The sequence below is a fragment of the Eucyclogobius newberryi genome, unplaced genomic scaffold (genome assembly GCF_026437365.1).
Source record: "Eucyclogobius newberryi isolate DKJ021-1_F unplaced genomic scaffold, fEucNew1.0.hap1 SCAF_13, whole genome shotgun sequence".
NCBI classification, from domain to species: domain Eukaryota; kingdom Metazoa; phylum Chordata; class Actinopteri; order Gobiiformes; family Gobiidae; genus Eucyclogobius; species Eucyclogobius newberryi.
In genome coordinates, this window is record NW_027315757.1 from 27,334,298 (window position 1) to 27,349,916 (window position 15,619).

A 15,619-nucleotide genomic window follows, 5' to 3' on the forward strand; every position below is an offset into this window, starting at 1 on the left:
GATGGTGACAATAATAACCAAATTTATTAAATATATTTTAAAATGACTTTAGTCAGACAGATGAGTGAGTGGGATAAAGATCACAAATGGCAACTGAAAGATTTCTGAATGCGTTTCATACATGCAGCACATGTTTGATTTACAGGCGAATCCACTTTTCTTTCATAGCTTTCATTTGCCAAATCGCCAAAACATCTTGTTTGTGACAATGAAGGCAACTTGTATTCATTTAAGGTCCTATGCTCATTTTGGCCTCAAGAAAGTGCAGGCTTATCTGACACAGGCAGAGACTGAATTTCTTAATTGTTAAATCATATGTTCTTCAGAGAAATTATAAAATATCCCATCATATTATTTCCAGCAGAGTGCCACTTATATTTAATATATCTTTTGCCCCATTTAGTTTGACCTTTGACTGTGGTTTCTCATACAATATCTTAAAAAGTACGAACAGATGCCTACGATTAAACTTAAAATTGGCGCGACACTACGATGATTCAAATCCATCTAAGAAAAACTAATACAATTTAACATGCAATTTTTGATTTATAAAAATATGAATGAAAAGGATGGTTATGTTTTAACACCTCCATTATTATGACATAATTTAATACCACTGCCTATTTTAGAGCATAGTTATTAATTTAATAAGGAAATATTACATAAATGTACATATGACGAGCCAGGAAGTTAGAGGAAAGAAAGGATTTAGATCTTGCCCTTACTTTCAGATTTTCTGAACTAAAGGAAAGAGGGCAACTATTTTTGCAACATCATCACAAAATTCACCTTGCCACAACAACACAGCGCAGTGAAAGGTGAGATGTCTGTGAGGGCTGCAAAAGACCAGAAAGAGAAGAAACAGACTAAAGGAGGAGAGAAGAGTGTAGTGTGCGGGATGCAGCAGCAGGGAAGTTTTTCAGTCAAAAGAAATGAGCTGAGCTTCTGCACTGCCTGGTACGGCCTGCGGAAGCTGCTGCTGAGCTGGGGGTGGTTGCTGTTGAGGGCCACCAGGAGGGGGAACCTAAAAATACAGAGCAAAGGTGTTTAGAATCATTATTTGTTAACACACAGCCACTAGTTAGATCAGCGTAAAGGAGCTGTCGATCCGAGAGTTTGCTTGGGCCAGTGTGAACACAACAGATGCATTCTGGACTGCTTTAAACAGGCTCCTTCTGTACTGTGGGGCGAGGCGAGTGTGCTGTGATCGTGGCCAACCTCAAGCTGACCTGCGCAGTCTGCATTGAAAGTAGACGTGCTAGGAACAATATCACAAAATTGCTTTGATTTATATTTGTGTGAATTGTCGCTCTAGAGCTGATACTGAAGCAAATTTGTTAAACTTAATCAATGAAACATTGCACAGTTCAGGTTTCATCTGTCTGTGGACTGCTCAGAAAGTTTTTTCTACATTTACATTTAGCAACAAGTGAAAGAAAAAACCACCGCATATCGCACCGAGGAACAGAGTGTGTGCGTGCGTATCCGAACTGTTCTCTTAAAGCCTGTTGTCATGGAAATATGTACAAGTTCGGTAGTCAGCGGATCGCCTATCACGTGGCTCATTATGTGGTGTTTGGGATGAATGAGCAGTACAAATGTGAAAAAGGTAAAAAAGAAATGTAAAAACTGTAATATATTGACCAACCTGCTGATACATGGGATGCTGGCCTGGCATGTACTGCTGTTGTGGTGGTATGTTGGGGTCCTGCCCTGGCAGCGCTGAGATCATGCCTTGCATGTTGTACTGCGGATAACCCATGTAAGCCATACCATTACTAGGGGCAGTTTGGGGCATAGGGGGCAAACTCTGGGCTTGAGAGGCTACATTCTAGAAACAAAAAATTGTGGTTACACAGTGCAGAATCGAAAGTCAGAGAATCACTCAAATACAGCAGAAGAGGATTCAAACCTGGTAGCCCTGTGTAGGTGTGGGCTGGTAATTAGAATATGGGGGGCTGGTTGTAGGAGGGGCCTGACCAGGAGGAGGGGCAGGCTGCCCATTGGTGCCTGTACCTGGGTACATGTACGCATTTACCATATTGGGATCTAAAAGGAAAAATAAAAGCGTAAACCACATTAGTTTGGCCACGAATAAAGAAAGCTTTGTAGGAATTCAGTTCTGGAAAATGTTTATTTTAATTCAACAGTGTCCAGATTCTAAAATGGGACACTCCTGGACAAATGAGGGATTACACAAAAATAAAGAAAGCATTAATTTTACAGTAACACCTCACCTGGCATGGCCTGATACTGTGTTGGCGCAGTTTGACCCCCTTGGTTCATGTAAATGTTGTGCATAGGTGAGCCCTCCACTGAGCCAGCAGGGCTGAAGGTGCCTGGATAACTGGGGGGAGCCCCAGGCTGATACACCACCCCTCCTGCTACATTTGGAGGCAAAGACTGCAGCTGCAAAACACAACATGCAAGCATAATTTAGTAACTCTTCATTCTTTTACTATAACTTTTACTATAATGTTTAACAGGACAACTATTTACATCATAAAATATTTTTCCACAGAGTTAATATGTATGAAAGCCTTCCAACACAGTGTGGTCCATGGCTCCAGAGTTTACCTGAGTGTAGGGCAGAGAAAAAGCTGGCATCTGCGCTCTCATCTGAATGGTGTGTTTCTGCTGCTCCAAACGCATCTGTCTCTCCTTCTCTTGCTCTTGGAGGCGCTGAATGGCCAACTGCCTTTGCATTTCCAGATATTCCTGTCATGCAACATTAAGGGCATCAGTAATAATGTCTAAACAAGAACGAAGGGGTATATTACTTTTTTATTATTACCTGTTTCTTCTGCCTCATAATTTCTAGTTTTTGTGCGAGCTGCATCTGTCTCTGCCTTTCCGCTTCCTCAGTTGCACGACGCACTTTCTCCCTATGTTCATCCCGAAGAGCATCGAGAGCTGCCCGAGCATCCCGCACTTGGGCCAACTTGTCCTGCAGTCCCTCGTAGTACACTGTTACACATAGATAGATTTACTCAAAGACACTCATTAAAGAGAAGAATTCATAATAAGCTGAGGAGATTTTCACAAACACTGACATCTTTTCTCGTCCAGCTGGTTAAGAATATCCACAAGCTGTGGGTGCATGTTGTTGATTGATTGAAAGAGTGACAACACAGCACTGTCGTTGGTGATGCTGCGCCCTCTCATGTGGTTGCTTTTCATGCGGTTCAGGAAAGTTGAAACAGCATTCTGTAAGGCCTTCAGAAACTGTTCATGACTCTCCTCAGATTCACCATTTTGGTACTGTTGCTGTAAGGGGGACAGTACATTTTAATACTACCACTTACCATTAGAATGACCAATAAACAGTATTAGCATACCTCGACAATGTTGACAGGCTGGACTGGGATGTGACTTTCAACAGGTTGGCTTATTGCCGGGAGGGTCTCCGCTATTGACACAGGAGCAGGGGCTGAAGGCGTAGGACTCTTGCGGGCTTCCTCTTGTTTCTTTTCCCAATATGTTCTATTTAAATAACGGGCCAGCTTGAGTAAAACAAAAGAAAAGAAAAATACATTAGCCTACAAAAAATAAGTGTATTAAAAAAGGTAAAGTATGCAAGTTGTGGCTATGTCTACGTGAACACCAATATCTGATCATTACCTAATTTCTGATTGTTCACATAGGGCTAGGGATATATGCAAAAAACATGGCAACGCCAACAATGAAAGAGAAGATGTTTAGGATTGAAAGTTATTAAAAAAAAAAACATTATGTGTATCCAAACAAAGCAAAAATCAGATTTGATATTATTGTACTCACATGAAGTTAACATGCTCAAACAAAAGTAATTAGTGGGTAATCGGTAACAAGTGCAAATGAGGCATGGTCTGTCCATACTGTATGTATCATACAAAATCGACCGGCAACCAAGTTGTACTTTCAAAAACCTACACACTCTACCTTAAATGATTCAAAAGAATATACCAACTGTACCTAAGGGTAGGGCTAGGTATTGCCAAGACCCTCGCAATACGATACGTATCCCGATACAGGGGTCGCGACACGATGCGTATCCCGATACAGGGGTCGCGATACGATGCGCGTCGCGATACGATGCGTGTCCCGATACGATGCGTGTCCCGATACGATGCGTGTCCCGATACGATGCGTGTTCCGATACGATGCGTATCCCGATACTTGTATATTCCGATACAATTCCCCTCATATCTCCATACATTCTTAAAAATGTTCGAAATGGGAAATGTTTTTACTCTGGATAAGATAATGTATGAAATTTCAGGTTTATCCACAAAACACTTATTTATAAATCCATTATGCTCTAATAACTTCATACATCCAACCAACTGATCCAAATAGAAATATAAGGAACACATTCTAGTAGTAAAGTATTGCATGTTTCTTGCCAAACAATTAGCATGGTCAGAACATGCTGCATCTTCTGCACAGATCAGCTTCTGATCAGGTCCACAGCTCCTTCTCACCTCGGCTGAGAGGAGCGCAGCCCAAACAGCAGATCAAAAGTACTATACCACCCCGTTTAAATCCTACGGACAAAAAAAAGCTAAAAAAAATAAATAAAATAAAATAAAAAAATCGATACTGTGACTCAGTATACGGAGTCCGTGACGATATATCGCCGTATCGATATTTTGAAGACAACCCTACCTCAGGGTCTACGTCTTCAGCAGATGGGGCGGAGGAGGTCTAAAAGGAACATTAGATTGTTAAAAACAAGAAAATATGCTGATGTTTGATTATAGTTAAACATACAGCATTAAGTTGTGTCTTACCATGGGAGCAGTGTAAAGGGTGCTCACTGGTGGTGCAGAAGAAGTCACTGGAGGAGGATCAGTTTTGGGATAAATGGCATAAGAGTGCTTCTGTTTCTGTCAATTGAAACAATCAGCAAAAATATGTATTCTCCTTAAGAAACAGGCATAATTTAGTATAAAAAAAGCAGTGACTTGTAAACCCACCATCCGCTCTTTCTCCTCTGCCTCACTTTGGGACAGAGCAATGGCCAACTGCAGCTCCTCTTCTTCCTGCAGGGCCGCTTCATCCCTTTTGGGGGGCATCTGCTTTGAGGAACAAAAGATAACAAAGGGGTATGTTAAGAATGATCACCTTTGAATCTGAATAGTATTTATTTTGTTTGTGTTTAGAGTGTATCTGCTGAATGAAAGGTTGAAACTAAAATTATAATTTTCGACATGACAGACCTGTGACTGCTGAGACAGGGGGCTGGTCAAATACTCTGGGGGCAGATCTGTTGAGCTTGTAGTCGGTGCTTTACCCTCAGTTTTCCTGAGTAGAGGAGAGAGGGAGGGGTTGCTGGTAAGGAGAAGGGATCAGGGAGGACAAAGAGCCTTACAAATCAGTAGAGAGCATGACACAACAGCTCTCCAAAAAGATGGGGAAGCCAAATAACACAGTAATGATAATAATGAACATTTATTAAATGAAGCACAATGATCCACAAGACTCACTTATTGAGCAGTTCAAAGCAGGGCTCACAGACGCGCACTTCCTTCTCAATGCCAAACTTTGGAATAGTGGAGCACTTGGAGGAACACTTTCCACAGAAAATCTGCCCACACGCTCGGCAATGATGCTGGAAAGTAAACAAAGTATAACATTGCAGACAATCAGTTTCAAAGAAAGTCCTTAGTAGTAGGTTGCAAATGAACAAAGTGACCTAGTTCAAAGAAAGAGCCGCCTACCTTTCTTGTCATAACACCAAACTGGACTCTGCACCGGTGACACTCCTCTGCGTCTACCCAGTCTGGAGCCTTAAATAGCACAATATATACAAGCATTACATTGCATTGAACAGAGTGTGAGAGTAAACGATGTGTTATTTTATACTCGCACTTACTCTTTCAGCAGCAAACATTGCATCACTCTCCTTAAATTCAGGAAACACATGGCCTGTGTCAAATAAAACAAACATTACATTTTAAATCGAATATGTTAAACCAATCATTTAAGCGCAAAAAAAAAAATAGCTTACCTTCTACTTTCATGATCTGATAAGTATCTTGAACCACCTTGTATTTGGGCTCATTACGAAAAGCCTGGGCCCAAGCCTGAATAAGGTACAGGATCTTGTTCCGTACGTTCGCTTCAGTCTGTTTCTGAAAAAGATTTAGAATGTTTTCCTTCCACCAAGCACTGGCTGATTTGAAATAAAAGGGAAGCCCAATAAAATGCACTACAAATAGACTACAGTCTGGATCACAAGGTAATGACATCACAAAGAAGTAATAACGGATATAGGCTGCTGTGTCACATGACAAATTGAGTAGAGAGAATAAAGTCTAAAGAATAGGTGGAGGTAATGTAACACTTGATTAACAACCGCCATAAAGCACCATAGAAGAAGAAGACAGAGAGTAGCCTTTCTCTCTTTTTTTTTCTTTCTTTTTCATGGTATAGCTTAAAACACAAAATTTGAAGACGTACAACTACAGTAGGTGGCGGTAAATGCACCTTTTGGCTGCCAAACGCCGTTAAAAAGTAACACGACGACACATCGTGTGGCCAACCAGATAATGCTTGGTCATGGTGTAATGCAGTCCAAATCCTGACAGTAGTGCTATTATCAAGTAAAATTAGATGCAAAACTTCAGAGTTGCAAAACGAGAATCTATTCCATAACTACACTAGTCAACAACAAAACTGGTGTGATGCATTTAAGGTTTTCAGAATGTGTAATTAAAATCACCTTTAAAAGTTCCTTGAGTTCTTCCATAGTTAGCTTACAAGCCACTTCGTCATGAACTGTAGAGCCACAGTTTTTCACAACAGACTCCAGGACCTAAAATGACAAAACATTTCCACCGCAAATCTTGGATCAGGCCATGTTCAAACGGATAACTACGTACTGTCTAATACGTCTCACTATATTAAACGTACCTCCAGTGCATACAGAGCTACATGTGGATTTTTGTCGTTCAATTTCTTCTTTACTGCACCAATAGCATATTTAGCTCTGAAGAGATGTTTAGAAGATTTATTTTATTAACATTAAATCAACATACCATTATTTGTATAAAGAGAACTTACTGAGTGTCTCCTTGTCGGATAAGGTCACAGATCTGAAGGATTGACTCCCAGTCTGTCTCGAGCAACAGCTGACTCGTAGCTTTATCTGCAAATATCAATTAAAAATTCATCAAAAAAAATTGTAAATTCTTTCCGAGGTTTTATTTTAATAAATGATAGGGGCAATCTTAATGAGGTTTTGATCGATGTATAACTTATTTTTGTTTATTCATGGCCATCTACATATTTTTATTATTTAGAAATATAACTTTATTTGTATGTGAAATGTCTAACGGATGCAGTGTTGATTAAAACACAGAAATTACAGTGGGATACGCTACATGAGGAAATGATAAATACAAATGTACAGTTAACTTCCTTGTCAGACTCTCTTGTGAAAGCGTTATCCAAAAACAAAACAAACACGAAGACAACACTATGGATCGTGACAGTTTTACACACTTTGACAACGGGACTCGATTAATGATGAAGAAGATACGTTTTCACTTCTGCTTTTGTATCCATTCCTGGCAGTATTTATGTTGACTCTGGTTAGCACGTTAGCTGGCCTCAGAGCCACAGCCCTTGTCAAAACAATACGCCGACAACATCATCGCTGTTCGGCTGATAGTTTAACATGTACATACAACACAATTGTTTAAAACCTACCCAGAAGCCGGTCAAATGTGCCTCCACCTTTGCCCATGGTAGAAGATTATGTTAGTGGCTGCCGATGCGGGTTGTTTTGGTCAAAGATCTTCTCAACGACGATGCTAGCCTGTTAGCATTAGCTTTCTCACTTCGCTTGTTACTTCCGCCAGGAGTTGCCAGGTTGTCGGGTGACTTTTCAGAACGCCCACAGTCTTGGTAATACGAGTCATTTTGTCATACAGTCTTGGCAATACGAGTCATTGAGTCATATTTCAACACATTTAATAGGAAATAGTTTGGTGATGATTCAATATTTTTAATAATGCAACCACTAAACGTAGTCACGCATGACAGCCTCTAATGTTTTATCTGATATTGTCACAGAAAACTTACCTTAACTGGCATCCCACAATACTGTTTTCTGTGGAATTTTCGGTTGGAATTCCCAGACAATAGACACTTTATAGTTAACCTCACGACTTAATTGGTTTGAAGAACTGCTCTTTTCATCTATTCAATCAAAATGGTCTCCCCAAAATAAGTAAAAAAGTCTTTGCCCCATACACACACAATACTGACTTGATCTAAAAAAAGTAGCCTGGTTCATGTCAATTTATTGCACTGACATACATAAATAAGAGGAATAATATAATGTGAGGCCACTTTTAGGATAATATTTTAGTTTAACTTTTGGAGAAGAAGACCAATGCTTTAGTAAACACTGTAGACTCCATTCATGGCATCACTTCGCCAACAATTCATCTCTAACTTTAATCTCTAACGTTTAGAGAAGAAGACCAGTGCTCTAGTAAACACTATAGACTCTATTCATGGCATCACTTCGCAACAATATCGCCTAAGGTCTTTTTAGGTTATGTATGAGTCACTACCTGGCACTATACTGGTGCCAATTGTTAGAGCTGCTGTAATGCTCTATAAAGTGCTATTGTGTTGGGATCGGCCTCAGCAGCCAGCAGCGCATGGACCTACAGTACTGTTGCTCACATAAAATATGCCTGGCCTGTGCCATTTACTTCATTTACTTGCAGATAAGCATTGTATTTATGTGCAGATGCAAATTGTTTTCATCCTAGGGCACATGGTTTACAGTATGTATACTACAGATACACTTAACTTGACTTATTCCAGAACATCATAGTTGGTCCCCTACTTCAAATAAGTATAACTTCAGAAATGAAAAGTTTTTGAGCAGATAGAAGGATGGACATTTTTATTTATAATGACAAGTACAGTGTTAAATGACATAGATATGCAAAATGGAATGAGATCTATTTTCTGAAGCAGCACAATACGACTTTTCAAAGAAAAAAAGGAAATATAAAATAACAACAAAGAGCAAATTGATAAATGGAAATAGATTTGACAGATTTTAGTGCATTTGTTTGCAAAGCTCAAACATAACCTTTGACCTGTGAGGCAGGTGCTCTGCGCGGGCTACTGTCTCCGCTGCTGAAGGTGGGGGAGCCAGGGAGGCCTGGGGGGCTGGATCCAGCATAAAGCAGAGAGCCCCCAATGAGGAGCAGGGCTGATGCTCCCCAGCCGATGTACAGACCAGGACCAAGCTCACGCTTGTGTGGAGCTGCTACATGTGGGTCATAGAAATCCCTGATGATGGAGTGAGCAGTCCAGCACACAGGCACAAGGTACAGAAAACCTGCAATAGCAAAGAGGGCGCCTGAAATACGAGCAATACGAGCTTTCACACTGTTAACACCAATGCACTTAGTGCACTTAACCCCGAGGACCCCCATAGCCAGTGCCAGACCACACATCAGGAGGGAGAGGACTGTGAGGCCTCGAGCTGCCTGCATGTCACTGGGCAGCGCTAACATACTGTCATACACTTTACACTGGATCTGCCCTGTGCTCTGCACTATACAATTCATCCACAGACCTTCCCAGATAATCTGAGCCGTCACTATGTTGTTTCCGATGAAGGCAGTGACTCTCCAGAGAGGGATGGCACACACTACCAAACCCCCCACCCAGCCCACAATGGACAGGACCAAGCCCAGTAGCTGCATGCCTGTGGTCGCCATGGCAAAGGTCTAGTCAAAACCAAGTGGATTTGTCTCGTTTTAAATGTGTCCCACAAAGAGATGTGAGTTTGTAAAGTAGTTGATATCACAGTCTTGGGTTGATGAAGATGGTGGTTCTTGCTTAGAGTTGTCCAGGACAGGTACCCTGAAATTAAAAAAGACACAAAGTTACCACACATTTAGAACTGTGGAACATGAAAGGAACATACTGTATTGCATGATAACTGTTTGAAATTAGGCAGTAGGCCTATGTTTGATGGATTCCAGTGTGAAAGACAGAGAATAGCCCTCTTTCACACATCTGTGGGTGTGTGGATTATCTCAGAAAAACATGAGGAGACTGAACACAAGCAGCTTTCATGAAGGCCTTTGGAGTGGGCAAGCAGGACCAGTGTCCTCATCGCTCCCAATATCCTCCTTTTTATCCTTTAATCTCTGAACTAAAACCTCAATGGTGATCTGTGATAACAGGTGACAGAAAATGTAATGTCTGCAGCTTTTACTTTTCTTGGATTGAACATACATCTTTTATGCAAATAAAGATATGAAAAGGAGCATCTTTATTTATTACTACTCCTAAAATTCCAACTAGTCTTTTACATTGAAGAGCTGTACAGATGTGATGATACACTTACATTTGTTCTGTATTGATGATATATTTAATATATAGTTACCTTGTATCAGTTCCTTTGACTCTTGTCGTTGTTGTCCTGAGACTGTCGCTACAGCTTCTTATCTTGGTCCTGTCCGCGTTGATGTCTTGAGATGTTACTGATTTAAGGATTACCCTGAGAATTCAGTTTACTCCTGAAGAGAAGTGTGTCAAGTAAAGCAGGCTTTAGCTGAACTATGCAGTGAATCTGCTTGGATACCCAGAACCGGACTGGAGATGGGACCGGACTGGAGATGGGGGCCTGTCCTGCAAAATGCCACTGAGAGTCTGTGTGGTGGTGGTGGGCAGAAGCATGCGCTCGGTGCCAGTGTGTGAATACGTGAATGTGTCCGAGTGTGTCTCCCAGTGCCTGGTGTTTCAATACAATGGGCTGCTGTTTGGCATCGCCCCCCACCATGCTCCTCGTCAACCCCTGTCCCAGCCAACAACATCCATCCAACTCACAACACATTTACTCCTTTTTTCCACTTGGTTTCACTTGTTCGATTTTGAGAGCCTTCTCTTTTCTTGCCAGTCTGTTTATGGGTTTCATTGAAGTTTTCAAGTGTAGTCCTTTATACAGCAGCAGCTTTTTGGTGACCTTGTGTTCGAGTTATGAGGTTCATCGTTTTTCACATGTGAACGGTTAATAAATGACAAACAACAACACCGAGTCTCTGTCAATGGGTCTATTACTCCTATGTACATCAGATACTGCAGAAACTAGAGGAGATAATCAGGGGAGCAGCATTTTTGCCCCCATGTAGGCGCCCCGGACTGAAAAACGGATGAATTCGTTCTGTAAAGTTGTCCTTGAAGGTGTAAATGTGGGCTCCTGACTCCGCGCAGTAGAAGGACACCTGGCCCTCCGTGTAGTCCAGGAAAACCCCCACCGTTTTGGGCCTGTGATCCAGAGCCAGAGGAGTGACTGGAGAACTGTTGGCGAGATACTGACCACTGGCTTTAAGGCTCAAAGTCCAGAAACCGTTGGCAGGGCAGACCGTAAACTTGCTCTTTCTGTTGATGGATTGTCTCACAACCCCCAGGTTCCACTCAATCTTCTCACCGACCTCCACTTCCCAGTAGTACCGCCCAGTGCTGAAGTTCTCTTTGCCCAGTATGTTAGCCACGCGGTCGAAACGCTTGGGGTTTTCAAACACCTCCTGAAGCTTGTCCGTGTGCCTGACCTGCTTCCTGTCCTCAGACACACAAAGCGATGGATGCGCTGTTTTGGCACTGAGATTGATGTCCACTACAAAATAAGATACAGTGAGAATATGGCATAATTGCGGCACTAATTTGCAGTATTTACAGACGTTTACCTATATATTTCTCAATTCTTTTCAATTCTATTCAAAAAGAAGATACATATTTATTAATTAATGTTGTTGTTGTTGTTGTTGTTATTATTACAGAACATGTTTGAGTTATTTTTCACTAACCAGATTTTGACAGTCTATTAACTTCTGCCTTTATTTTATCCACCATTTCCGACAAGGCCCGTCTGGTTACCCCAATACAGGGATCAGGTTCCACTGTCACCTTGGACCAGTCCTTCATCTCTGATGGACAAACAGTCTGTGGAGAAATGTTCTGTTCTGATGTTATTACTTTGCCTGAAATGTACCACAGTATGTCATAAACATAAAGGTATGAAGTAAGAAGGCATGTTTTTCAATGTAGAGTGAAATTGAATACATTTTGAAGTTTAATGCTCTACTGTAAAACGTCCCATGCACTATTGTTGAAGAGGTAAAGTTGACAGGATTTACCGCTGTAACTTGCTCTGTTTCATTGCTTGGCTCCTCATTGGTTGAAGTTGTTGGCTCAGTTTCAGCAGGGTCTTTGCTCAGCTTCTGAATCTCCTGAATCTCTTGTTCTAGTTCCTTTATGAGTTTGTCAACTCTCTTCTCCTCCTCCCGTTGCCTGTCTTCAATGGCTGTGACCACGGCTTTGTGGCTCTTTTCCATAGCACTGACCAAGGCAGAGAAGGTCTTCTGGCTCTCGCGGACTTCTCTGAGGTATGAGTTCTGAATGTGGCAAGTAATAAATATTAGATATTATTTCATTTTGATTGAGGGTTGTGACACGATTTTGAGTTGTATTATAAAGTACTTCCTTGCTTGAAGCTCATACTCACACTCATACCAAATTGTTTGAAAAAATATATCTTAGACAGTCAAAGTTTTATCAGGGATGTCACAATTTAATATCAAAATGTTTGCGATTAGTCACGATTATTGACACCATGACTAAACAACAGTACAATCATCAATTTTCTCTTATTTAAGATGTCTATTAGATTAATGTTCATCTCTAGTATGTGGCCAGCTTTATGAAATCAAACTTTCTAAATGATAAATTCAAATTTTTCTTAAAATTTGTACAGTGTTTTAGTTTTGTAGAGTATAAATTACATTGAAATAACTTAACTTTGCGATTATTATGTTTGAGTTCTTATGATTACATTGTGTCCTGAATAAACAGAATTATCTGTTTAATTGTGTTGGCTTTTTCTTTTTACTTTTAGAGCTTTTGTGTGCTCCCATAAATTAACCAGACAATGAATGATTATGCAAAACAGGTATGTTATATATATATATATATATATATATATATATATATATATATATATATATATATATATATATATATATATATATATGCTTACTTTTTGTTTCTCCAGTGAATGTTTCAACCTTTCAATCTTCTGAAGCCTCTCTTGAACCATTTGCTCCATGTCAAAGACCTGTAACATTATCACACCACATTTATAACACCCATAAAGTTATGTCAAGGGCAATTTATCTCTTTAATGTGAACGCACCATAGTGTCTTCCTCAGGTTCTTTCGGGGGCCTGGTTTTACTGTATTTTTCCGACACATCCGCTAAAACGTGATTGATGCTGAGATTGGGGCGCTCCGTGAACAGCCTCTTACAGTGGGGGCAGTATCGGGACATATGTTTGGACCAGAAGTGACTCAGGCAGGACAGGCAGAAACTGTGCCCACACGGTATGGTCACAGGGTTGGTGAAGATTTTTTGACACAAAGTACACAAAAAGTGCTTCTCAGAAAGGAGACTGAAGGTGGAGGCCATTATCTGCAAGAGTGTAACGCATCAGAGTGTTATCAAATCAGAAATGCACAGTTGCACTTTGGTTCATAAAGTGACCACGCATGAAATAAAGGGAACATTGAATGTATTTGCACAAGATATTTGAACTGTATGACTAAGGGTTTGATTATTCAGGTACAGCGGACTATTTGAACTGCAATTCATCTAAGTATGAACAAAACTCATTGTACAAGGCCACCTTTGTACCGGTTCCAAGCCTAGTGCCATAATAAGGCAGTTGACTTAACTTTTAATGCTTGGTTTACTGCATTCACACTATGACTTGAAAGTGTAGCAAAGGAGAAGTGTTAGTGACTTCTTTTGAGTTGTGAAATGTTCAAGCCACTTTAATAATTATTTAACTTGTTACAACTATTTTTGACTTTAGTTTGCTCACAGTTGCATTTTGATTGAGTCACGCTTATTTGAGTAATCCAGTATTGTCCTGCAATAACTTTACAATGAACAAAATGTAATATGATGATCTACTTACGTTATAGTTCAATTCTAACTACCTGAAAAACTTTTTTACATAGGTAAAAGAACCTATGTTACAAAATATATGTAATTCCTCGTGTAAAAGGTATAGAACAATCAGCGACTCAAAGTGTTTAAATGCTTATTGTACACAGAGACGAATACCACAGATGCTTTCATAGCTGCTGAACAGCATTCACTCTTTCAATGCAAACAAGATGTCCTGTCCTTTGATTCACATTCCACCTGTTATTACATAATACTTCACAAAGGGCCCACATATAACGCTCACAGCTCAACTTAAATGTATGTTTTGTATCGGTCTATCAATGGTTGTCTCTATTTTAGCCATAAAACCCGAGCACTAACACGGATATATCAAGATACATTGATGTAACTAAAAAAGGAAGCAAAAGAACGTGTTGAAAATATGTGGTCAGACTGGTCGAAGCTAATGTTTTTTTGTGAAGGCAAAGCTCAGTAAGAAGTACTAGCATTAAGTTTCTCTAAAATACACAGATTATGTTTAGTACGTTTTGTCATTAGCATAGATATGAAGTCACAGGTGATATTTTAATAATTAATAAGAGCAACACTTTATCTTGATCTTACAATGAAATAATGGACATGTAAAACTGTTCTTACCACGGTTTTTCCCCTTTATAAATCCAACAAGTCAGCTTGGCTTCTTTCTACAGCCTTATAGAGAACTCCAAATGTATTGGTGAGCAGGTAACAGGTGCACCGAGCTTTGTGTGTCTTGTCTAGTAAAGAGGGCAGGGCTTTTGACAATGGCATTTTCACACCAGGCTCCACCTCTTTTTGTGTTACCCGAGCTACAGGTTAACTAGCCAGGGGTAAGAATCCAGGAAGTGGTTATGGCCTAAAATAACTAGAGGGAAAGGGATAACAAAACAAAACTAAGTTGTTGTTTTTTTGCAAATATTAACTCACTAGTATGAGGTTAATTGAGCGTCTGCGTGATGTCACGCAGGCACTATATGTTCTTGTATTTCACGTATTTTTTATTATTACATTTTCCATGATTTTCCATTTAGCCAGTTTCAACTCCTTAACGCTTCAACCGATTTCAACATGTTATACCTCAAGTCAGCTTGGCTTCTTACGATCGCTTTCGCAGTAGTACGCGTGCTATTTTACTTTTGACATTTGAACAACTTGTACTTTTTGCAGAATTGTCGAATTTTCAAAAGTATTAGTTTTCCCCATTTAAATGAATTTGGGCATTGAGTGTTGTTGTTGTTGTTGTTGTTTTATGGCGGTTGGCATCCGAGTGTTGCATTACCGCCAGACTTTATTGTTGTTGTTGTTGTTGTTGTTGTTGTTGTTTTATGGCGGTTGACATCCAAGTGTTGCATTACCGCCAGACTTTATTCCTTAGACTTTGTCTCTGCGGAATTCTTTAGACTTTATTCTTTAGGCTTTATTCTTTAGAATTTTGTGACGGAGCCAGGGAGGGAGAGGGGGAGAGAGGTAGACTTTATTCTTTAGAATTTTAGGACGGAGCCAGTCGAGCGAGAGAGAGGGGAGGGAGAGAGAGAGAGAGGGAGAGAGGGGGGGGAGATGGGGGGAGAGGGAGAGACGCAGACACTCCAGCGATGGCTTCAGCCATTG

General features: G+C 40.3%; 3 protein-coding genes and 1 long non-coding RNA gene across 8 annotated transcripts in view; all 4 read right to left on the reverse strand.

Annotated features, from left to right (window-relative positions):
• Positions 1 to 15,619, reverse strand: part of LOC140358394 (uncharacterized) — a 181,962-nt gene that overhangs the window by 156,121 nt on the left and 10,222 nt on the right. The window lies entirely within an intron of this gene.
• Positions 6 to 7,854, reverse strand: hgs (hepatocyte growth factor-regulated tyrosine kinase substrate). Of its 5 annotated transcripts, none has more exons than XM_072443192.1 (20): positions 7,696 to 7,854; positions 7,048 to 7,132; positions 6,898 to 6,973; positions 6,707 to 6,799; positions 5,993 to 6,110; positions 5,858 to 5,910; positions 5,703 to 5,771; positions 5,469 to 5,593; positions 5,202 to 5,313; positions 4,959 to 5,060; positions 4,773 to 4,868; positions 4,648 to 4,686; positions 3,339 to 3,503; positions 3,054 to 3,267; positions 2,795 to 2,967; positions 2,578 to 2,718; positions 2,238 to 2,409; positions 1,913 to 2,049; positions 1,649 to 1,831; positions 6 to 1,024 (listed from the first exon to the last, which is right to left on the reverse strand). In XM_072443192.1, the coding sequence occupies exons 1-20, from the start codon at positions 7,730 to 7,732 to the stop codon at positions 920 to 922; spliced, it is 2,295 nt and encodes a 764-aa protein (XP_072299293.1). In that variant the 5' UTR covers positions 7,733 to 7,854; the 3' UTR covers positions 6 to 919. The 5 variants fall into 5 exon arrangements, with proteins under 5 accessions (XP_072299293.1, XP_072299295.1, XP_072299294.1 ...); XM_072443194.1 differs by having other exon boundaries at positions 4,959 to 5,057; positions 5,202 to 5,286; positions 5,993 to 6,116; XM_072443193.1 differs by having other exon boundaries at positions 5,202 to 5,286; positions 5,993 to 6,116.
• cldnk (claudin k) lies at positions 8,894 to 10,840 on the reverse strand. Its single transcript, XM_072443197.1, has 2 exons — positions 10,412 to 10,840; positions 8,894 to 9,882 (listed from the first exon to the last, which is right to left on the reverse strand). The coding sequence occupies exon 2, from the start codon at positions 9,735 to 9,737 to the stop codon at positions 9,090 to 9,092; it is 648 nt and encodes a 215-aa protein (XP_072299298.1). The 5' UTR covers positions 9,738 to 9,882; positions 10,412 to 10,840; the 3' UTR covers positions 8,894 to 9,089.
• Positions 11,000 to 14,866, reverse strand: btr02 (bloodthirsty-related gene family, member 2). Its single transcript, XM_072443196.1, has 7 exons — positions 14,630 to 14,866; positions 13,217 to 13,492; positions 13,061 to 13,138; positions 12,162 to 12,419; positions 11,832 to 11,967; positions 11,712 to 11,738; positions 11,000 to 11,641 (listed from the first exon to the last, which is right to left on the reverse strand). The coding sequence occupies exons 2-7, from the start codon at positions 13,487 to 13,489 to the stop codon at positions 11,097 to 11,099; spliced, it is 1,317 nt and encodes a 438-aa protein (XP_072299297.1). The 5' UTR covers positions 13,490 to 13,492; positions 14,630 to 14,866; the 3' UTR covers positions 11,000 to 11,096.